At 34.8% G+C, this 25,426-nt stretch overlaps 1 protein-coding gene across 1 annotated transcript in view; it reads left to right on the plus strand.

Annotated features, from left to right (window-relative positions):
• MDGA2 (MAM domain containing glycosylphosphatidylinositol anchor 2) overlaps positions 1-22,986 on the plus strand; it is an 847,781-nt gene extending 824,795 nt beyond the window's left edge. Inside the window, exons 15-17 of the mRNA XM_037047200.1 lie at positions 6,320-6,450; positions 20,053-20,158; positions 22,597-22,986. Coding sequence (XP_036903095.1) covers positions 6,320-6,450; positions 20,053-20,158; positions 22,597-22,685 — 326 coding nt within the window. The 3' untranslated portion in view covers positions 22,686-22,986. The remainder of the gene's footprint in view (positions 1-6,319; positions 6,451-20,052; positions 20,159-22,596) is intronic.
• Positions 22,987-25,426: the final 2,440 nt, after the last annotated feature.

Below are 25,426 nucleotides of genomic sequence, written 5' to 3' on the forward strand. Positions count from 1 at the left end.
CTATTCAAGCAGAAAATAATGATTTTTGTGATTTCCCCTTTTAGTCTGTGTATGCAAAACAAATGATGTTAACTTCTCAATATACATAGCTCTTGCCTGGGGCTAGATGATTTTGGCCTGTCCTCATCTTTCATTAAATGTGAAATTCAAATTAAGAGTCTGTATTACCGATTAAAATAAAAATGTGATTTATATGCAAGTGATCCTCAGGCCTTGGAATAAGTTAAGTTATAAAAAATGTCTGTGAACTTTGTAATTCCAAGTATCTGTAGGAAATATATATGCACATTTTAGGACATATTTAAATTCTTTATCTAAAATATATAAAATAAATATAGTAAAATATTTTTTAAAGTAACATTATGTGAAGTACTTAATGAAAGAAGAACACTGGGTAATATAATTATAAATAATTATGCACTTTATATTTTATACAGTAATTTATATGAAAAAATATTAAAGTAAAAATCATGCTATCGCATAATGCCATGAATAACCCCAAAACCTGGCTCAGTGCTCATGCAATAATGCTGCCCTTGGATCAGTTAGCCTTTCTGATTATAACCCCTCAGCCTGAGATAAGCAAAGTCTTCTCCAGCTTCAGCACCTGACTCTTAAGAAGTGGTGATCAAAAGATGAGAACTAGGAAACCAAGGAAAAGAAAAAGTTCTATTTTGTTTAGGCAACTTCAAACTTGTGTCATGGAACTACTAGCCTTTGAAAATCCTTGGGGATGATTAAATTCATACCTACTGATATCTGGTGCCTAGTAAAGCATAAACACAGCCCCTCTGAGGATTTAAAATTACTTTGAAAGAGTATTAACACAATTCATCATATGCAAATTTAAATTTTTATTTTTTACTTTAATACTGTGCATACCAGCTTTGCTAAACCTAACCTCTCTTGAATCACTTTATTCTTTCACAAGTTCTAATTTTGTTGACCACGATGATCTGAACGTAAGTTTATATAACTTTTGGCACTAAATTCTCTTTTATAAACTTAAAAAACTGGAAACTTGAATTGAAAAATAATCTTCCAAAAACACTGTTTATTGATATCACTTTTGTCTTCATCTCTACAATAGACTATTGAATCAATAGTTAGTATTCACTTATTTAGAAAATGGAATATAATTAACACTATATATAGCATAATAAAAATTCAATTATAATATATTTGGAAGAATTTATTTCTATCAGCTATATAGTTCTATTGCCTTTTTTCTTATAAAACAGGTAATACCTGCCTTTTAAAATAAAACCTAACCACAGTTGAATGTAGCTCATATAATCTACTCAAAAACTCATTCAACATCTGGGATATTTCATACCTGACTTCTTTAGACACAGGACAAATATTTTCACATAGTATATACTTAATAAATAGAATTTGAAATAATTCAAGTTTGAATTATATTACATATATAAAATATGTAATATAAAATATTTTATGAGAAAATTTAAATATGCTCACAGGAACATTTCATTTTTTAAAATGGTATATTATATTATTAATATAACAATGATAAGTCATATATATTAATATACTTCATTAAAGCATGTATTTATTTCTTTACAAGACATTGTAAAGGAATAAATACATTTATTTCTGCAAGACATTCTGCAAGACATAATACACATGACTTTGTTAGTCTAATTACAACTAGTAAGTCTAAAAAGTATTATTTTATTAAGATTAAACCAAAATTTCTGTGTATTGATTTGATGACAGGATAGATTTCTGTTACTTGAATAAAAATGAATGTCATGCTCCTCAAGAGACAGAGGCTTCCATATAAAATGGCAATTCATTAATTGCCATCTATGTACATTAGCACCTCATGTTTGTTGGCGTATTTACTGTTGATTTGTATATGGGACAACTGGTACTGCATTGGTAGCTTGGAAAGGGTATCCTTCATTCATTAAAGGGAAGCTAAAAGGACTTCTACTAGGTATATGCTAAGGGGTTACATTTAAAAAATACCGAAAGCTTGCTCTGGCTGGTGTGGCTCAGTGGATTGAGTGCCCACCTGTGAATCAAAGGGTCACAGGTTCGATTCACACTCCTGGGTTGCAGCCCTGGTGGGGGACGCTCAAGAGACAACCACACATTGATATTTCTCATCCTCTCTTCTCTCTCCCTTCCCCTTTCTAAAAACAACTAAATAAAATCTGTTTAAAAAAAAGATAAAAGTAAAAAAATATATATCAAAAGAAAAAAAGGTAACTGATACTTTCTTTTCTGAAAAAGTAGTAAAGTGTTAAGGAGAAACCGGTAGAGCATATCACAGCCCAAACCAGTCAGTTACCACTAATCCAGACATAGGCTGTAGCAGACCCAGCCCTGAAATAGAGGAGAAGCACTTTTCTTATTGAATTCATAGACAGACTATTTATTCAAATAATTTCTGAAAGGAGCGTGCTGTGTAACACATTACAGTCCAATGACAGACAACTTCTAGGTTCAAAAAAGTATTACTTTATTTACAGTTTAACACCATTTATTATTTATTTGAGTTTGATTTCCTTGTAATCCCTCCCTGTTGCATATTAATGTCCAAAAAGAGAATGCAATGACATTACACAGAAGTATGTTCTGCAGTGGTTCTGCTTTTGGCCTGTGGATACCATCTGATGCAAAGGTACCAGCACCAGCAAGCAAGACAAATTGAGCCATACTTAGTTCTTAAAAAGAGATGGATTCAGAAACCTGCTCTGTGCCACAATAGCTCACGCACACAGTGGAAAAAATCCCAGAAAGTTCAACGCTTAAATGGCCCAAAGGTATAAATGCTTTTCCACTCTTCTCAGGTTGTTGAATTTTGAAGTAATAGTTAAACCTCAGTTCATCAGTCCTGCAGGTTTAGATCTTAGAGCAGGAGCTAACAAAATCTAACGTATTCTGTGTTCATAAAAGAAGGCCCAACAGTGGTTTGGGGATTGATGCCACGTAAATATTTAGCATTCCTTAGAGATGAATACGGCAAAAGGAAGTGAGGGCAAGAAAAGAAGGCTCCAGTGAAAATTCCACACCACTAAGCGAGGCTAATATGCCCATAGTAAAGAAACACACATTTTATAAAAAGCATATTGACAATTCAGGTGAAATAAAATTTGTATAGCATATGCTTCATGTTTTCAGTAAAATAGATAAGGATACAAATTTTATGCAATGATAAAAGATAAAAATAATATAACAATGGATTCAGGAAAAGAAGGAACTGGATAAAGGAGTAAAATAGAGGGGAGCTTGATAAGATCAAAAGAGAAGGTAAGAAAAAAGAGAGAAAGAACTCATGGACCCAGACAACAGTGTGGTGATTGTGGGAAGGAGGGGGATGGGTGGAGGTGGAAGAGGATTTGAGTGGATAAATGGTAATGGGAAAATACAAGAAAATAAAAATAATGACTTCATTAAAAAATAAAAGAAGGTAACATGATAAATTATACAACAACCAAATAAAGATGACATTAGAAAGAAAAGAACAGAATATACCCTGTGGAAAATAAAATAAGCAATGCACAGGACAAGTTGCAGATTATTTCTTACATTAAAGGGGAAAAAGGCAGAAAATAATAGATTCTGGAGCAACAAGTGATCATGCAACATAGAAAGATAAAACAAAAAAGAAAACTGGCAAATGTTGTTATAAATATACATGCATTATCCCCAGATAGAATACTAGCAACTTATATCAACCATAAAAGAGAATAGTAGCCATTATCAAGTGAAATTTATTCCTGTAATAATCATAGTTCAACACTAAGAAATTTACTAGTAGAAATATAATCTACTATATCAATATAGAGAAATATTATTTTAACATCTTGAGATTTAATAATAAAACATAGTGAAGACTATGCATGGGATATAATTGTTCATAGTTTAACTAATTTTAATTCTCCCAAAAAGCTTGTGCTAGTCACTTATCATTTGTCTGCTAAGGAAGTTGAGACAAAGAGATTAAGAGATTAAGCAAGCTCACCTAGCTAGTAAGTGACATCTGTGATGTAAAGAACGTAGTTTTTGTCATTATTTAAAAAGTGGGTATTCATATGTATGCATGTGTATAATATAACTATGTGTGGTCTTATATATAAGTAGGCAAAAATTGTACTTAAAATCTGAACGATAAATTACTCTGTACCATGTAACTGTACAGCTGTAGACCTACATTTTAAAAAACTGAAGGAACACTACCAAATTATTGAGGAACTTACTTCTGACTAATCAGTTTAATGATGGTTTTTATATTATCTTTTCTGCTTTTCAGTATTTATGTGCAATATTCAGATGAACAAATGTACGTACTATGGAAGGTATCTGAATAAAATACATAACACCTAAATAATAACATGATTATCTGTAAAAGTTATCAGAATGAAGGTTTCTGAAGCCATTCAGTACTTTTTTCCAGACAAGTTCTACTGTAATAAACAATGATTAAAATGGGCAAAATATATTAAGTAATTGTTTTCAGAAAATATTTTCTTTAAAAAAAAGGCATGACAAAACTGAGAGATAGGAAAACATAGGAATAAAGAGATCTCCATAGGAGTCCTATTCTCTGCTGAAGACAATTTCCTGGCCCTGGCACAGGGTCGTGAAGCTCCAGTAGAATGTGGAGATCCCACTGAGTTCAGGAGGCAGAGATCAGAGTACCGGGCAACTGAAGTCATCAGAATCTCTCCACGAGTCTGGTTAACAGAAACAAAAAAGTGGGACTCTAGAAGTTCGAATAGGCTTCTCTGTGAGCCTTTCTTGAAGGCTGCTCAGCTAGTTCCCTTACTCACACTAGAAAACCAGTGCTTACAATAGCAGCTTGAGGAGCCAACAGCAGAACGGAGGTGAGGTGCTCAGAGTCCTGGAAGAAGAGCATTAGGGAATTTTGAAGTTTTAGGCACTTAATTTTTTTAATAGTTGATTTGTTATTGTACTTCCTATTACCATACATCGCCCATACCCTCTTCTACCTCACCCACCCTCCTCCCCTCCCCAGCCTCCCCAATTCCCACACTGCTGTCCTTGACCCTCTTTTTTCACCAATCCCTCCACCCTCGCAGCCCCACCTGTCAGCCTGCTCTCTGTCTGTGAATCTGTCTCTATCTGCTTGTTAGTTCGGTTTGTTCAGTAGATTCCACATATGAGTGCAACCATATGGTATTTGTCTTTCTCTGACTGGCTTATTTCACTTAGCATGATGTTTTCCAGGTCCATCCATGCTGTCACAAAGGGTAAAATTGTTCTTCTTGAAGTTTAAGCCATTTAGAATAAAGGATGTCATAAATGTTCCTGGTACAGGAAGAAAACCAGAAGGCTGTTTCATAGTAGTTGGACCTATGCTCTGGAGAAGTGTTCTCTAATAGGGTTAATACTAAGTACTTCATGGGATTGTTGAGAGGATGAATTTTTCATCTGAAATGTTCAACACATATATTATTATTAGCACCTTCATTACTGTTACTGCTATGAGCAGGACATGAAATTATCAAAAGACATATCAAATTATGAGACGAAGCTATTTTTCTTTGATTTTCAAATTTATAGAAGAAAAAATGAGACTTGGGTAAAGTAAACTTCAAAACAGAGGCTAACTGATAACGTAAGACAACAGGATTAGAGTCAGATTTTGGCAAGTCAGTCAAGTCAGAATGTGGTCACAGGCTACAGTAGTTTCCTTTTACTACTGAAACAAATAGGTTACCACAGACTTTGTGGCTTAAAAACCCACAAATTTGTTATCTTACAGTTTCAGAGGGCAAAAATCTAAAGTGAGAAAATGAGCATAATGGGGATAAAATCAAGGTGTCGGTAGGGCTGGTTTCTTCTGAAAGCATCATCGGCTTCCTTGCCCTTTCTGGCTCCTAGAGGCTACCTGTGTTCGGCTTGCGGATCCTTCCTCCAGGTTCAAATACAGGTGCAGAGTGTCTTCTCTGTTTCACATGAACTTTTCTCAGGTATCACATTCTCCTAGGCCTTCATCCTAACATGTTATATGTGATTACATTTAGGATGTACTCACACGATCTAGAATAAGCTCGCCATCCAAGATCCTTAACTTAATCACAGTGGCAAGGCCTTTTTTGCTATATACAGTAACCTTTACAGGTTCTAGGGATTAGGAAGCCATCCTTTTGGAGCCCTGTCACACAGCTGAAGGTTGTAAGAGCAAGATTGGAAAAAGAGGGAAAGAGAGGAAGAGAAACTAGAATGTTCTGAAAACATTTAATTGCTAAAAGTGTTTGGTCATAGAGAAGTACATTTAAAGCAAAAATGATTATACAAATTAAAATTTGATTGTTATTTTTAGGTGTTTTAAATGTTTATCTACGTTTGAAAGGGCAGACAACAATAGAGAATCCGCTGTGGTCTTCAAGTGGGAATAAAGGACAGCGATGGAATGAGGCTCATGTTAATATATATCCAATTACTTCATTTCAGGTAAGAAAACATCATCTCTTCCAACAGATTGCTGTTTGCACGTGAGCATAGGGTTAAAGGCAGAACTTCAACCAATACTGGAATGTAAATATTCAGAAATTCTGTGCTATAATCATCACAACAGTAAGATGACTAAGGTTATCTTTTGTTGTAAAAGCTGTTTTAAAAAGAGAAAATGCCCTTTTCCTCTATTGATTAACATCTAGGAAGTAATGTGTTTGAATAATTGTCTATCAAATGATTTGCCTGGAGAAAATGTAATCTATTTCTCTAAAACCACTCTTGTATATTTTGTTCCCTGAAGACAAATAGAATAGGTTCTTATAATAATGAAAGCTGAATAATCAATTCTCAATTAATCTGTTTGAATTTTACTTAATGTGACTTCATTTACTTTTGCAAAATGTGTCTCTTTGAGGCAATGTCATTTTAGTAATTTATCACAAAGTCAGACAACTTTAACAAGTTATTTTTCTTTGTTTTTATATAGAAAAGAAGTAAGGCTTAGATCCAATTGAGAGTTGGCTACAAATATATCATAGAATTTGTAATGACTATAACAATGGCCATGATGGCTAGAAACAATATTTCTTAAAACTATTGCAGTGGAGAAAATAATGTGCTTTTAGTGACTTTTAATAACTATATCTGTATATTACTTAATTAGGTTAAAAATTTCCCCACTGGTAATTTTTGGGTGAATTTCATGGTATAAACTGTAAGGGTGTGGAAAATCTGAAAGCTCCAATTACGCCTTTTTTTTGGTGAAATGTCTTTTTTCTTATAATCTAATCTATAAAATTGTAATGGCTTTTGTTTGGAAATTGCACTTCTAAATCTAGCCATAATGATAAAAATGCATACAGTTGTTTACAATGGTAAATAATAATGCAGTAAGACTAGCTGATTATCTATAAACGCAAAAAAAGCTGCCGGAACCATAAACCCTAGGAATCATTTTGTTTCTATGACAGAGAATACAACTGTGAAAATTGAATCTATGGCAATATATCATGAAATCAAATTGAACTATGGAGACTGAGTTCCAGAGCGTTACTCATATAAGTAACTTAAAGTGTGCATACCTATATAGGCATCAAATACCCCTTCTTTTTAAAAAGTTGATGTTCTTCAATATTTTTGCTTCCCATATGACTGCCTTGTTAACATAAAATTATTAATCAAATATGGGCACAGTAAGTTATTTAAGGGAATAGTTCATGTTTCTTTCAGGATAACCCTTTATTGACATAGACATGAATTTAATAGCTATTTATTGAGTATTATCAGGACAATATTGTGACAATATTATCACTTCTTGTCATTGCCAACAGTTCAATGAATATTTATTCAGCCAGTACTCTTGTCAGGTACACTGCTCTGCATAAAGATTTAAAAATTATTGTTTACCTCAGAATGATGGAAATACACACTCGTCTACACACGTACCTCACGTGCTGCAATCCCTGAGTTAACAGACACATGCACGCAGCTCCAGGAGCACACCTAACCAAAACAATGATGGGGGAGAGTCAAGAAAAGCTGACTGTAGGAGGTTAAACCTGAACTGTAGAGAGAGATTGCAAATCAGAGAATGGGCTAGCATTAGTATTGCAGCAGAGTCAGTAGTAAACAAAGATATTGAGCTTATATATGTAACATAGGACTGGCCAGAGAAACAGAGACATCTTTACCTGGAATTTGGTTCCCCAAAATAGATCAAAGACTGGTCTGAGATGAGGTTTAGGGGCCTAAGGAGTTTCGCCAATGGGCAGCATTGACAGATTTTACTCAGAGAATGACCTGCTATATCCTTCAGGTTGTTGTATGGAAGGCAAGGATGCAAGATGTGCTGGAAAACCAAATAGGATGCCGTAAAAGATGTTAAAGGGAAAATCTAGGGAAGTGGGTTAAAGAAAAGTAGATGGTTTTTGAATTATGTTTAGGTGTAAAAACCAGCAGAATGTTTTCTATATTGGGAATTTGAGAAGTAGCCACGGGTGACTGAGACCTTTCCAACAAGGGATTTGGGGTCATACTTGGACTACATGTTATGAAAGAGGCAAAGAGACAAGCTTTAGAGAGGAATATGGTTGCCCCTATCTTGGACATGATAATATAAAGCCCCTGTGGAATACTCTTTTAGGGATGCACAGAATGGGTTGTGTGTGCTGCCTCAAACTGAGGGGTGGCTGATGTTCCCGAGGAAGAGTGCACGTGTGGGGATGCTGGTTGAAGGACAGCTCATGCAGAACACTAAGTGATCCTTAACAGGAACTGTGGAAGAGGACTTTGGTTCTGTTGTAGTTTTCAGAGTTAAAGGGAAGGAGATCCAGGAAAGTATGCTGCCCACGGAATTTAAAGATAGTGGTACTCAAATTGGAAAGCAGGTTTGGTCCAGGGGACTAGTCCTTACAGAGAGTATCCACCCAAGAAATTTAAATAAGGTGGTAAAGAAATTAGGGAAAACTACCACCTTAACTGCATTATTCATTTTATCAGAATTACTAGGATGACCTACAGGCAGATATTAAATTATGAGTGTACATAGTTATTTTATTATATCATTTTTCACAGTAGAAAGGGTATAGATCTTGCTTTGTTATTTTTTTTTTTTTTTAGTGACTGAAACCTTTATTCTCGATGTTGCAACAGGGAGAATACTGAAGGGAATGTGTCCCCCATATAAGCAATGACAGGGCCGTCACAAAAGGAAAAGACAAAAAGCAGAGTGCCAGGTCCATGTGTGATGGTGCAATCTTAGAGAAAGAAATTGCTTTTTTTTCTGACTCCACCATTTTTCGTCCACTGCATCCTGTTCCCAGACCTCAGATTTAAAAAGGGACTCAAGATGTGAGTCAGTCTTCTGTTACCAGCAAGCATGTGGTCACTGTAAATTCAGAGCAAAACATTTTACTGCTCACTACAAATGGCAAGTTTTCCATAGCCTCCACATTTACGTATTAAATTCACACACAAAAAGAGATTTACAAAAATGCTCAAAGCAGATGTTCAGAATGTTCAAATGAATAAAGCTTTATTCACAATAGGTCAGACCTTAGAGAACTTCCCGGTAATCAGCTCTTCTCATTCCAATGGAGAAATCAGACTGGGTTTGCATACTTGGTGTGCAAAGCATGTATTATTTCTGGTGCTTTTTGTTCCTTTTTGCAGATCCATGTTTCCATCTGGTATCAATTTTATTTTGCCTGAAGGACTTCATTTAATAGATATTGTAGAGTGGGTTTGCTAAACATGAATTCTTTTCACCTTTTGAACTTCTGAAAAAGTCTGTAGCACCTTTATTTTTTCAAAGACATTTCCTCTGAGTATATAGTTAGTATTCTGATGTTTCTTTTTGAAACTTTAAGGATGCTGATCTGCTGCTTTTGTTTCCATTGTTTCCAAAGACAAATTTGCTGACACTCTTGGATTTAGTCTTTTATATGTAATGTGACATTTTTCCCTCTGCTTTTGAGCTCTTCTTTTATCACTCGTTTTGAGCAGTTTGACTGCAGTGTAGATTTCTTCATTTTACATGCACTTGGGTTTCGTGGAAATTCTTGAATCTGTGGGTTTATAGTTTTGATGAAACATAAGGATTTTCTGGCTAGTGTTTTAAAGGTGTTTTGCCCCCTCCTCTCCTTTGAAAACTACAATTGCGCATATGCATATATGAGGAAGGACCAAAAAAAGAATTTATTTATAAAAAAATTGTGTGCTTATTCTTACATGTTTAAACTTCAGTCACCTTCAAAGTACTCTCCATTGCATGTCATACACCTATTCAGACAGTATTTTCCACTGCTCAAAACAGTTTTTTAACTCTTCAGTTTTGATGCCTTTTAGTGCTTCTGAATTTTTTGTTTCACCTCTTCCACATCAACAAAATGGTTCCCTTCGAGGACTTTTTTTTCATGCAGGGAAACAAACAAACGAAAAAGTTTCTCAAGGTGAGATCAGGTAAACAGGGAGGGTGACATAGGATCATGCCATTTTTGGTCAAAAACTGCTGAACACAGCGTGGTGTGGACAGGTGCACACATACATCACCCATCATGAAATGGGCAAATGCATTGTAAGAGTCTGCAAAAAAATCACTGGGGCTAAGTGCCACTTCTCACAACAATGCCAGCTGGGACACTGATACAGATGGGTTCCTAAACCGTGCCCTACCAGGGGAAGACTATACTGCAAGGATCCCACCCTCCAGAAGATAATTCCAGATTTTGGGAGGTCCCCCTTATATAAGACCTCTTAAAGGTGTTACACAGCTCATTAAGGCTTCAATATTTTTAATTTTTTTCTATTTGTGTTTTGTTTTAAATAATTTTTATTTTGTCTTCACATTCATTAGTTATAGCTTTTGAAATATCTAATCCGCCTTCAATACTATTTAGTGTGTTTTTCATCTCAGCTATTGTACTTTTTGTCTCTGTGAACTCAATTTGAGTCTTTAAACAATGTTTCTCATGTCTCTAGTTAATGTTTTAAACATATGGAGTCAAATTATAGTGATTCTTTTAGTGTCACTGCTGACTAATGCTAACATCTCTGTCAGTTCTTGGTTGGTTTTGATTGTATATTTTTCCTCTTCATTGCAAGCCATTGTATTCCTGTTTCTTTGCATGTCTGGTAGTCTGATTGGATGTCAGACACTCTGAACTTTACATTGATAGGTGTAAATGCTTTTCTGTAAATATTCTTCAGCTTTTGGGGGATGTAAAGTTACTAGGAAAGAGTTTATCATTGTTGGTCTTGCCTTTAAGATTTGTTAGGTGACTTAGTAAATGTACTTCTGGGTATATATTGAAAGAAATCTGAAACACTAATCTAAAAGAATATATGCACCCTTGTGTTAGTGGCAGTGCTATTTATAATAGCAAAGATGTAGAAGCAACATTAGTACTTATCAGTATATGACTGCATAAAAAAACAGTGGTACATATATACAATGGAATATTATTCAGCCAGAAAAAAGAACAAAATCTTACCAATCTTATAGCCTGGATGGACCTAGAAGGTATTATACTAAGTGAAATAAGTCAGTCAAGAAAGATGAACACTATATGATTTCACTGATTCCACTTATATGTAGAGCCTAGAGAACAATAAAAATGAACAAACAAAACAGAATCACACTCATAGTTACAAGGAGGGGTGGAGGGTTAGGGGACTGGGTGAAAAAGGTGAAGGGATTAAGAAGTATAAATCGGTAGCAATAAAGTAGTCACGAGGATCTAAAGTACAGCATGGGAAATACAGTCAATAGTACTGTAATAACTGTGTGTGGGGCCAGGTGGGTACTGGAAATGTCCAGGGGCACTTTGTAAAGTGTGCGATTGTATGACCACTCTGCCATACCCCTGCGACTCATACAAAATCATATTGGATATAAACAATAATTGAACAAAATGGAAAAAAAGAAAAGAGATTGTTAGGTGAGACCAGAGCAGTGTTTGGTAGGGGGCTAATTATTTCTCACAACGAGGCAAGAGCCTTCTGAGTACCATACTCTAGACGGTGCCCCATGGATTAGGAGGTTTTCCAAGACCTGTGTGAGCTAGGTACTATTACTTTAAATGTGTCCCTCTGATTTTTTTTCAGGTTTTGGGTAGTTCCCTCAAATTAATGTCCTGATCAGCACTGCTCTGAATAAATGAGGGGCTTCTCTGCAAATCTCTCTTTCTATGCAACTCTTTTTTGATGGTATTCTACCCTGCACACTCCAGGTGCCTCAGGCTCCTGGGACTCTGAACTCCATCTCCTCAACTCAGATTTTGTAACAGGCTCCACCTTTGTTCTGCTTACACCATGGTCTATAAATTCTGTATTGGGCAGTAGTAAAGCCGTGTGATTCCCATCTCTCAGGGATCACTGCTCTTCATTACCTGATGTTTTGTGTCCTGAATATCATCATTTCTTAAACTCTGTCCAGTTCTTTGCTTGTTTCAGATGGGAGGGTCTATCTGGTTCTTAGTACTCTCTCTTGACTGGGAGAAAGTCAAAATATAAAGATTTTGAATCATAAGTGCATTTCTAAGCTATTTAAATTAGTGAAAAATAAAGATAAATAAAACCATTTTTGGATATCTATATTCTTTCATGCCCTAATGTATTTCTAGGTCCATTGGCTAGGACTTTCCTCTATTTCATAAATCTTGATTGTTGAAGGAAACATGAAGCACAACTGCCACGATCTGTTTTTGTTTTATTTTGTGTTTGAGTTTCTTGCTTTGAACATTTATCAAGGTATTTTTTACTAAAAATTGTTTATAACCTATGAAGCTTTTCATAAATATAGTAAAGCATGGCAACAATTGTATGAAATGCATTTACATAAAATCAAGTTCTTTTTTCTTTAGATGAAGGTAAGGATTATTTTTTTTACAGTTTTCTGTCTTTTACTCTCACCCCAGCCCAACACCCCAGTGCGCCCCACCTTCCTCCCATTTCCACCCCTGTTAGTTTTTGTCCATGTGTCCTTTATACTTTTTCCTGTGAATCCTTCCCCCTTTCTCCTAAAATTCCCTCCCCTCTGGTCCCTGTCAGCTTGTTCTCTATTTCAGTGTCTTTGGTTATATTTTGCTTGCTTATTTGTTATGTTGTTTAGTTTCCTATTAAAGTTGAGATCCTATGGTATTTGTTTTTCACTGCCTGGCTAATTTCATTCAGCATAATGCTTTCCAGTTCCATCCATGCTGTTGCAAAGGGTAGGAGCACCTTTTTTCCTTTCTGCTGCATAGAATTTCATTGTGTAAATCAAGTTCTGAGAAGTGTTAATGTTATTCAAATATAGCTTCGTGGCATTCTAAGACATCTTTAATTCAAGGGGAAAGGATATCTCTTACCTCTTGGAATTCTTTTTCTTTTTGCATTAATTGTTTTTCTTTATTTTTATGTTTTCTATTTTTATCAAATCATTTTTATTGTTGTTCAGTTAAAGTTGTCCCACTTTCTTACTCCTTGCTCACACCTAGCCCATCCTCCCCAATTCCCACAGTCAATCACCACCCATTGTCTGTGCCCTTGTGTCCCCATTCATGTACCCTGGCTTGCCCTTTCTTCTTTTTTCTTTCATTATTCCCCTCCCCCTCCCCCTCTGGTCACTGTCGGTTTATTCTTTATTTCCAGGTCTCTGGTACCATTTTGCTCATTTGTTTGTTTTGTTGATTAGGTTGCACTTAGATTTGAGATCATATGGTATTTGTCTTTCACAACGTGGCTTATTTCACTTAGCTCTCCAGTTCCTTCTATGCTGTCAAGAAGGGTAGGAGCTCCTTCTTTCTTTCTGCTGTTACATGCCTTTGAATTAGTTTGGTCAATAATCCCTTTAAAAAATAACCACTTTCAAAATTCTTGCAGTGTGTCCAATTAGTTTGCTTGGCTACAAAAAAAATTATTTTGTAGTTCATTTCAGGGTAAATTGAAATTTTGTCATACTGAAATTTCTTTTGTGGCTCTTTTTCTAGAATTAATTTAGCATGGTTAGTGCTTGTAATGAAAATACATTTTTCTGAATTTAGGAGAATTAGGATAAACTTTCCAACAAAAGTAAAATTAATAATATAGTGTTAGTCTTAGAACATCATACATTTCATATTTTACACTGAGGAAAATATTTAACCATTCCTTTTGGTACCTTGCTTCTTTCATAGCATATCCTAAATGTTTTCTAGAGACAATGTGGCACATAAAATATTGTCATTTTATTTTCTTAGTTATAGGTGAAAGTAATGCTGGAGAGTTTCTATTCCTATATCCTCATTTCAATATTTGGATATGGGTTTTGAGACTATCTTAAATCACGCTAATAATTGACATTAAGTAAGGATTAGAAAAAAGGTTATGCTGCTTCTATGATATCATGCTGACCTTATGTTTATCTGGCTAAGCATAATATTAATCTGGAACATACTGTCTTCCTGAGTAGCCATCACACACTCATGTGGATACATAGTGAGCATTCTATGCCAGATTCCACGGCAACTATGTAAGCATGATGACGGCTCCAGAAGCAACCACAGAAAACATTTTCCGGTTGCAGTTCACAGTGCAATTTCTTTCTTTCTGTCTTTGCCAACAATTACGCTCTCATGGTATTATTTCAGATGAGGAGCTTTGCCAACTAATTGACTTTTATCCAGCAAGTTGGACCAGCAGAGTCTTCTGAAATTAAACTCATTGTTCATATTTGTATAGCTTCCCCAGGGTAGAAGCTAAGGCTACCCACCTGATTTATTTTGTTGTCTCTCTTCAAATGTCCTTTGTAATGGTTAAGGTTAGCTCAATTATTTGCTGACCCAGTGAAAAAGTAAAGGCAAAATTATTTATCTTAATTTATATGTAATTAATGATATTTTCAAATTTATTTATATCCTAAAGTTTATCTAAGCATTGCATACTGTCAGTTTTCAAACTGTATTCTTGGATTTTGTGTTTGCCAAAGCAATGATGATCAAGAGGCATGTATCTCTCCTCAGGAAAAAATAATGTTGTGAGCACTGGCAGAAGGCACCTTTAAGGCTCACGTAAGATTATCAGAGGTGCGCTGTATTCTTTGACTCACCCTCTACTTTGACTTATTAGTGCTGCATGTAGCTAGCTATTCTTCTCTTACCCAGAAATCATACATGAGTGCAAGCTTTGACAGCGTCACCTATGTCTCTATCTCTGTATTCACATCAACGTATAAAGCATTATAATGCATGTAAGAAATGTCAGTCTATGAATCAATAATTTTGTGAGGTATAATTCTAATACAGAAATATTTATATAAATCTGTATATTTAAACATATATATATATATATATATATATGTTTTTATCTCTTTAAGTTCCACTTGAATTTACAAACCAAAAGTTAACTTTCTAGTTACACAGTATTTCCTGCACACTGTGTTTGCTGTATGTGTTTGCATACACATACTCTGAAAACATTAAAATTTAAACTTGTCATTTCAGTGAGAAAAACCCTTTTCAATAACGTCAACATGATGGTGTATGAGGAAGATGTTTGCATACTATGAACTCTCTTTTAGAAGACCTAAACCTCAACATTTTCTCCCTAAGTATCCAGATGTTGTTAATTTATTCTTCATGGCAATTAAACCAAATTGATTTTGGAATATAGAAGAGGGAAGGAACATGGTTTTACCTCTGTAACATAATGGTAGTCAGACCACGGTGGTGCTTCATAAAATATGACATAATTTAACCTCTTCCGTTAGAGAGCATTTTTTCATTACATACAAGTCATATCTGCCAAGTGGGGATACATCATATTATAATTAATTGCTAGAGTTCCTCATTTTTATATTTGAGAAAAACTGTCTGTCACCAAGGATTTATTTTTATAAATACTTGAAAGTTAGTCCACTGTGCATTCTTAAATTTAGTGTGTATGCATCTTTTCTCTGTTTTCTATCTCATAGTCAAAACAATATACAAAAGGTATCTGTTTAAGCCTAAGTCTAGAAGCCATTCATGAGTTGACTAGAATCTACAAAATTTTGTTATAATAATACAAAGATATAATTTTCATTGGCATTCAGAGCATAAACAGAACTGTGCAATAAATATTTCTTATGGAGTCGAGACAAGTTAAACACAGTCCTCTGTCTTCTGAGGGGCAAAACTGCTGCAGAGGCTGACCGGAAACAAACGTTCTCCTCAGGACCTTTATCTTCCTGCTCATATCGGATCCTGAGGAAGACTACAGCATCTCTCTGGCCTATTTGACTAGATTTCTTGTTGTCATGGCATGAAATAAATATTAAAAATACTGATTATAACCACACCAAGACTGTGATTGAAATTATTTTTATCATTCTAGTAACAACTGCTACTCATCCCTGATTTACTTCCACACAATGTATGAAACACCTGCTATGTTTATATAGAAAGTAATCAACTTGCTTCATACAGTCACAAACTGTATTATTCATAGTTGTGCAGATAAATGTAAATAATAGATTTACAAATCAGCCTACTTCTTTTACTGTAACAATTCACTCATGATCACCAAGGAATGAAGTATTCATGTAAGAGAGTGAATTGTATCACTGATTTGTATTTTTGCTTCTCAGCCACCTACAACCTACAGTCAACATATTGCCAGCCAAAGGTAGCACACATGTTCAGTTACGTCTGTCAGTTAACTCTGATGTGGACCACAAAAGGCTCTCCAACACTCCGTCTCAGTCTGACCGTAACAAAAAAGGAAGCAGCTTCCGTCGCAAACCTCTCTGCCTTGGGTCTTTTATCTTTAGGATAAATCTAGGCTTTACCTTGTGTTTCTGATGAAGAGAGGCCAGAGGAAGGAAAGACAAAGAAAATTAGAGAAAAAGTAGGAGTGTTTAACACTTAAAAGTCAGTGGCAGAACTTTTGAAATGCTATGAGTAATGACAGGATCATTCCAAGAGAAGCAGTCTTGAAAATTTCAGGAATCATTTTGATGATTTATATATTTTAATTTTGATTTTAAAAAAGATTGCATTTATTTATTTTTTAGAGGGAGGGGAAGGGAGGGAGAAGAGAGGGAGAGAAACATCAATAGTGGTTACCTCTCATGCACCCCCCAGTGGCCCACACCTAGGCATGTGCCCTGCATGGGAATCAATCAGGTGACCCTTTGGTTCACAAGCCTGTGCTCAATCTACTGAGACACACCAGCCAGGACTGATTTTGATGTTTGAAAATAACCCCTTTCTTTTATCTTGACTTTTACCTCCAGGTAACAAAAACTTATTGAAAATCATTCTGTACTTTAAATAAGAAAAACTGTGCTTGATTTTACTATCTACTCACATCTGCATAACTGAGATGGAAAATTCATGTATCACAAGCCTATCTCTTCAGAATACTTTCCTATAGAAGGATTATAACTTCAGCTTCTGTTTAAATTTTTGTAAGCAGGTGCAGAACATTCTAACCCAGGACTTATTAGCCTTTTCACCAGCAGCTCACTTCGCATGTAGAGCATATCCCTTTATCTTCGCCACAGATGTTTTGCAATTCTCCTGCATTCTCCTCTGTGAGCAGTGCTTGCTCCCTTTCTTTCTCCATTTCATCAAATGATAACTTATGTTGACTGAGGAGGTTTCCTCTTACCAAATCAAAATTTCCCAAATAATACATTCTTATTCCTGCTTCATTCCAGAATCAAAACTTGACTGTGAGGCAGAAATGTACATTTTACTCAGTTCAAATCCTTAAAATACCTTTATGAAAGAAAATTTTCTGATGACAGCACTTCACTCACATTCAATAAAGTATTAGCCTTGTGGCCAGAATGGAAATGTTTGATTTTATTTAATAAGACTCATGTCAACGTGAATCTGTGAGTTTTAACTTTCTCCAAGGTAACATCCCATTCATGCTGTTATCTTCATGAGAGAAAACTCAGCATCCCATAACTAAAACTATGAAGGGACAGGAATAACCACTGGTTTATTCTAACATTGATTCCCTACCAGGTAAACAGCATATATCAAAAAGTTAAAGTACCCAAAAGACTTAGAAACACGTGTTTAGGACAACTATAATGCCTTCTCACAGACAGAGTACTGACAGGGGCCATTTCGATGACCTTAAAGAGCCATTCGCTCTAAATAAGAGTGTCTAAGAACGTTTTGGAATGTACCCAGTGTTGTTCAGTATTGATGAATGCCTTGTTCAGCATTCCTAAAAATAATTTTAATGTCTAGCCATAACAGTGAGGTACTACTAGTCAAATCAATATCTACAGAGTGGAATATTCTGCACCCTGTGGAATATTCTGCACCCTGTGGAATATTCTGCAGTCATTAAAATGACTTCTTTTCCATTAGCAGTGCTCTTGCATCTTTATATTACTTGCGTTTTTTTAAATCCTCTTTTGTAAAAAAAAAAATCCTCACTTGTGATTTAAACAGTCATCTGAGGGGTTTTCAGACACTTCCCAGACACCTTCCAAAAAACCAACCCCAGTTCAAATATAAGTAATTATTTCCTGACAGCCTAAGGAATGCTTCATTGCTGGTTCTGAGGACTGAGCCTTTGTATGCTTCCAACTGGTTCAGAATACCGGAATGCTGGCCTGCTGTTTTATTATGGCTTCAGTGATACAGGGTGTTTTGGGTGTTTTTCCAAGAAATGGCTTTGAACTTTTCCAAGACATGACTCTTTATTAACATATCTCATCATAAGGAAGGAGAAAAACATCTCTACAGAAATTAAATATAGTAACAAAAATTTCTCTGATTTTTTCTCCTTCAAGTTACAAAAATAACTCTTATTCTTACAAATGAATACTATTGAAACAGGGGACAGGGACTCAATACCAAAGGTGATAACTAAATTCTCTATTTACTAATTAGTTCAGTTGATAAAATTATAATAGTAGTATATCAGAGAACAATGGATCAAAGGCTGCTTTTCAAGAGATGCTTAAATTCTCTAAAAATCACCACAAATTTGCCTTTAAGATGCTGTGTTAAGATACCATCAAACACAAAAAATAAAAACAGAATTTCTGGTATTCATATAGACTTTTACCATAAATTGCTGCAATGAAATAAAGCTAGAAATTCTATCAAAATGTACACATCAACTTGCTGTTAAAATTGCTCTTTATTTAGCCAATTATTCTCTGAAAAGACTAAAATACTAAATGAAATACTAAAATATTTCATTTTGACATGTAGAATTTTTTCTGGAACTATAGTCACAAGATGCATAAGTTGCCTTTTAATATCAGGACTAAAATGTATAGCTGGAAGCAAGAAATAAATAAGGGTTTATAGAAAATTCTGAAAGATTTTTGTTTCTATAAAAGTGAAATAGCAATTGCTAAAATAAGTTGCTAATTTTCCTTATATTGTCATTGTATCCAGAATTTAGCAATAAAGAGAGATGATTTTACTCATGTATTCTCTCGAGACTCATGTATTAAGCCTCAGTGCCAACTACTATTCTAGATACCGGAAATTCAAAGGTTGGCTACTAAATACTCACCATCTGTAGACCCATAAATATCTTCAAGTGTTTAAAAATAGAATGTCAAAAGTGAAATCATAGTGGCAAATTATAACATTTGGGGAATATGAGGAACCTGTTCACTATATTTGCAAGACATCAAACGATTTTCTAGAGATGACAAACCCTTGTTCTGGGCATCAAGAAAACATAATACTGTTGTATAAAACCCAAAACTAATTCACTCCTTAAAATGTTTAGGAAACCAGTGTTGTGTTTATAGAAATTTGGAGGGAATCTTTTATAGAGAAATACTGTTCAAAGTAAAAATTTTCCTCATGCTAGAAAATAAAAAAAGTAATAATATTTGTAGTAGTGGTTGTATTATATTATTCAATTAATTGTTGCTTTGTTTTAAGAACAACACAGGATTACTTTTGTAGAAAAAATCATAAAGTATGCGAGGCATATCCCATTATTGGTTTTATTAAGATAATTTGGTTCTGGTAAGTAAGAATGTTGAAGGTCATCAAGTAAAAAAAATGTATGGATTGACAATTTTAGGCTTTATGCCTCAATTTCTCAGGAGAAATTCATCTGCAACTTAAAGCTCTACGTGTTGGTTTCTTTCATTCCCCTGTGTAGCTCATTTTTGAAGGTATTCGAGGCCCGGGCATTGAAGGGGACATTGCCATTGATGATGTGTCGATTGCAGAAGGAGAATGCGCAAAACAAGACCTGACCAGTAAGAGTGAGTGTCTCTTCTTGAATTAGCTTGATTAGATGCTAAAGGAATGTGATTACTATCAAACTAACATAATAATGTACGAAACATTCATTTTTAGTTTGCTTAGAATTTGTTACGTATGAGGTGCTACCATTTTGAAGATAATTTAAACTCAAAATGTTCAGTTTGACTATATACTTATTTGTCCTACTATAAAATAAAAGTAATTTTGATTTAGGTCTGTTATTTTTAATTAGGATTTTAAAGCATTTTTAATGTATAATATTACTAGCAGAGGTTTTTAACTTTTCTCAAAATATTTGGCTAATCTATATACTCAGCAAACATTTATATAGACATACGTCTCTTTCTTTCCTCAGTTTATAATGATATATCCTAGGTACCACTTTAGCTAAACATTTAAACAAATTTAATATTGTCATCAACATATATATTTATATGTATATACACACCCACATACATATATATATAAAGTAATGGGTTAGCCCTATTTTTCTCTGGTATAGTTAATCTCCTCTACCTATAGGAGAGATTACACAATCAATTGCTTAGTAATTGGGCTTCACTTTTACTCTGGTTTGAATATTATGGTTTAATAATATCTTCAAATTTTGTTTTTCACCACAAATCCATTTTTATGTAAAATAGGTATAAATAAAAATGAGAAATAATTCAAGAAGCATCAGAATTATGTATTAGGCTGTTTCTTAAAAACATCATGCTCGCATTACTCATTTGATGTTGAGAAGTCTAAAGTCATTCCAATTACAAATTCTTCCAACTGAACAATTTTCAGAGGACCACCTGGAAGCTTCAATTTTGTGATCATATAAAGAAGCATCAATGAAATTTACAAAAATAAATTCATCAATTATTCACATACAAAAGGAACATGAGATCCCATTTTGTATTAAGTCTAGAGCAAATCAGAGTCTTTGTTAATTGAGTATATAATCAGTGGGAAATTGTATCAGTGGTGTTGTTGAAAGTACTATTTGTACGAAAACTCAGTGAGTGCTCTCACATATGAACTGAATGGATTCCACTTTTACACATTGTAAAAAGACAAAAACTGAGATTGTACATAAAAATGAGACATTTTGCTCACAGTTTTACCCTCTTGTCTTTATACCTAGCATTTCAAGGAACCCATTTAGTAAAAATTTCACCCCAAGTCTGGTTAATTTTCTTTAGGCAACCAATAGCTGTGCTCAAATGCAGTCCTCTTGTCAAATGCACAGGACACGGTGCTTTCTCCTCAGAGAGGAATGCAGTTGCTTTTGGATTTCATAACATGAATCAGTGACAATAATATATTAACCAAAGAGAGTTAACATTTCATACAGAAAATTTACATTTTGATCATTTAATCACTGAAAAAATATTATAAATTAAATGCAATAAGGTGAATTAAACTTTCCAAAAGAGGAAAGCTAGAGAACAATAATTCACTCTTGAAAGAAAAAAGCATATGTGGTAACAGGAGGCACAGTGAAATGACAATGGAAACCTGCAAGGACTTTGTTATTACACAATAGAATGTTTTCTGAAACTACTAAATCCAGAGAAATGTCTGGCTACTTTAAATGAGATATTTCTACACATTATTAAAGTTATTTTTATTTAGCCTCTGTAAGTCAGAGGAAACAAATAATCCTAATTAAACAGAAATATTCTCTGTGGTATGAGGAAGTATTCTGTTACATTTGTCATTTATAAAATTCATTTTGATGAAGAGTGATTGATGAGTATTAGATTAATGTTAATATCTAAGTACAAAACAGTTTGGAGGCCCCAAGCTCTAACTGGTCAGACTCCAAACCCTGCTCAGGCAGTTACTGTTACTGTGGCCACGTCTTCAAAAGCTGAGATTGTGCGTCTCTTCTTTTCAAACCTCAGCTCTCTCCTTAGTCATTGCCATTCTGTAATTTAAGCCAGGTTAATGAATTACCGGATTTGCCTGTGTTAGCATTCCCAGGTAAGGTATGTATTCTAAGATTTATCAGCTGAACTTGAGCATTTTGGGAACCCTCAACATTTTGGAAGCTTGGGGGGAAAAAAGCTGGCATTTAGAATGTCTGAGAATATTTTGTATGTGCATGACTTTATGTGACCAGCAGAACACTTAGGTTCAGTTCAGCCACAAACCCACACAAAGATCTTCTGAAGGAGTTTTTGTACCTTTTTATGTCAAATTAAATCTGAAAAATGTTTATTTTATCAAATGCCTAACACCATATACCTAACCATATATGTAAGTGATATTCCTTTCACTTGTTTTGGAAATTAAGCTGATAAATAAAACTGAAAAAAATATTTCCCAAAAATGTGTTCCATATGCAAAAGTAGTTTCATTAGTTCACTGAAGTTTCATTGGTTGTGACATGGAATACTTATTTTTTGTTTGGTTGTTTCTTGGCACTTGTTTTCCTTGTCTTTAGATTCCGTTGATGGTGCTGTTGGAATTTTAGTACATATATGGCTTTTTCCAGTTATTGTCCTCATCTCTATCCTAAGTCCTCGAAGGTGACCTTATCCTGGCAGAGGCTATAAAAGATTCACCAGGCACTGGCATGAAGAGTCTTTGTAAACGGACATTGAAAAAACAAACTACCAAAGATTCCTCCACTGACTACTGACTCAAAATAAAATAATAAAAACAAATTTTTTAAGCACTGGGGATAAACAGACATCATGGAAGTATAACTTATTCCAAACTACATATAAAAGATAGTCTTGACCTGAGTAAAGAAGAGACCTTCAGGTGCTTTTGTGGCTACAAAGATTACAGCGTCATCTGGTCATCTGGTTGAACTCTGGAAAAAAAAAAAGAGCTATAGAAATTCTTGTCAAAGCACAAAGTCATGGCTGGTTTTGTTTTAAATGAATAGTTTGCTTGTTACCATGGAAACCTAATGGCCTGCCAACAAAAACCTCACTATAAACAGGGTACGTGAAGAGCTGGCATTTATTTTCCTTTGGAGAAGGTTTTACGTGGAGAATTAAACAAATGTAGGCCCTTTACCTTTGGTTGTTAACCCTTCTTGAAAAGAACACGAACTCAGAATTATTTAAAACATTCATCTTCCCTGCCTTATCCCCACTCTACCTTTATTGTTTTTGTTTTCCTCCCATGGCTAAGCTAGATAACTGTATGCTGTCTCTTTTTGCATGCACTGCTCTCCAGGAGAGTGAACCTGGGCTTACATAATACACAGGCTTATCGGAGTTTGCTCGCGGCCACTTGAACACCCAAATTAAGTCATCTGTTCCAATGAAGAAACCAAACCACCATCTTTTATAAATTGCCATGGAAACTAAGTGCCTTCAATGAAACAAGCCTGAATAATTTTCAACTCAGAAGCTTGCACTGCTAAGAGTGGTTTGTGTAAAACTATTTTATAAACAAACTACAGAGCCTAAATGTGCAAATTACAGGCAAGACAACAAAGCCGCTTCTGAAGAAGAAAGGACCGAAGCTGCTGCGTAAGCCCATGCAGACGAGATATTTGTTGTTTGACCAGACAGCCATGGCCTTTCGGCTTATTGTCTATTACAGAATGACTTCCATTGAGACCAGACATGGGAGCGACACTTTTTTTCTTCCAGGTTATTAAATGGGTCAACCAGAACAAAAGGTTAAGATAATATTTAGCGCAGAAGGTGGTAAAACATGAGTGATTTTTTTTTTATTTTAACCTCCATTCGAAATGAAATTGGCCCTAGCTTTAGAGGGAACAAGAAAGTGTTTGCAATTGCAGTGCATACAAACTCTATGGCAGAACTGGGCCTGAAAAAATCTGGCTTTATTCTAAACACTGAGGGGAATATGCCTCTGCCCTTTAGTCAGACTCTGTGCAAATTGTGAAATATTATTTTATTATTTTACAAAGATTAAAAACACTTTTACAAAAAAACAAAAACCTGTAAAAATGATTTTGAGCTACCTGAGGACAAATCATACCTTGAACCAGCCAGTTTTCCAATGCATTGTAAATTTCACTTAAACCTGTTCGTTATGAAAATTTGAAAATCTTTTTTCCTTAAATTATCTCAGCTTTTAACTTCATTTAAAAAGACTTTTGTCTAAAGAAGAATATTATTATTATTATATGTTCTTTCAATACCCCAGGAGTTTAAAAAACTGATTATGCAAGTAATTGGGATATAAGTATTAAATTATAACATTTGCAAATATTAATATAAAAAGCACAACAAAATGTAGTAGAAAAATGACACAGCTTGATTTTTTTTAATTCTGTAGAAATGTTTGTGCAAATTCAGTCATTCAACTTAAAAGATAATTTTACAGCTATGTTCAATAAAGCCTCTTTCCAGGGAAGGTACGAAAAGCAGTACGTGTGTTTGTTGAGCAGTGTCCACCTGTCACCACAGGAGACTAGCTACACGGTTTATCTGCTATGTTACCACGGGGTGACTCTTCAGTGCTTCATGTACGTTAGTGTCTACAGGAAGAAATTCTAATAGGAACTCCCTGATGCACTCATCCATATTTGTAATACATGTTAAAAAGTGTCATATCTTTGAAAGTAAAATATGAAACAAAGAGGAACTTGGAATTTAATGTGTATTCTCATAGTTAAAGAGGGAACCAGTCTGAATATGTAGGTAGTGATAGAGAATTGAGCTAAACCAAAACCTTTAAATTAAATAGAAAAACACATGAATTTCGTGACTTTTTAAAATAAATCAGGCATATTGAATTGTTTTCAAAATTACAGTCAGCCATCTATTTTAGTACACCAAAGAGACAGACCATATTTGGGCACTTAGCTTAATACGTGCTAAATCTCTTTTCAGCTTGCCTTCCATTTTGTGTGGCAAATATGCACTTTTCTCAACTATCTCCTATTAGTGGATCATCTTTTTATTTTTTTTCCTTTTATTTATTTATCTTTAGACAGGAAGGGAAAGAGAGAGGGAGAGAAATATCAATGTATGGTTGCCTCTCGTGAGTTCCCTGCCGGGAAGTAGCCTGCACCCCAGGCATGTGCCCTGACTGGGAATTGAACCATGATTGTGTGGTTTGCAGGCCCGAGCTCAATCCACTGAGCTACAGCAGCCAGGGCATTGTGGATCATCTTTTTAATTGCCTTTCTGCACACTGATTGCTTGTAATATCAATGAAAAGGTTTTAGATCTAAACAGAGGCTTAACTCATTGCGGCCTTCTTTTCTTGAACTTTGATTTGAGTGAGGATTTTGTAAAAAACTAAAAACACGTATTCAGAATATTTGGATAGACCTGTCC

Source organism: Sturnira hondurensis, unplaced genomic scaffold (assembly GCF_014824575.4).
Source record: "Sturnira hondurensis isolate 20B ecotype Veracruz unplaced genomic scaffold, ASM1482457v3 Scaffold0005329, whole genome shotgun sequence".
Classification (NCBI taxonomy): Eukaryota; Metazoa; Chordata; class Mammalia; order Chiroptera; family Phyllostomidae; genus Sturnira; species Sturnira hondurensis.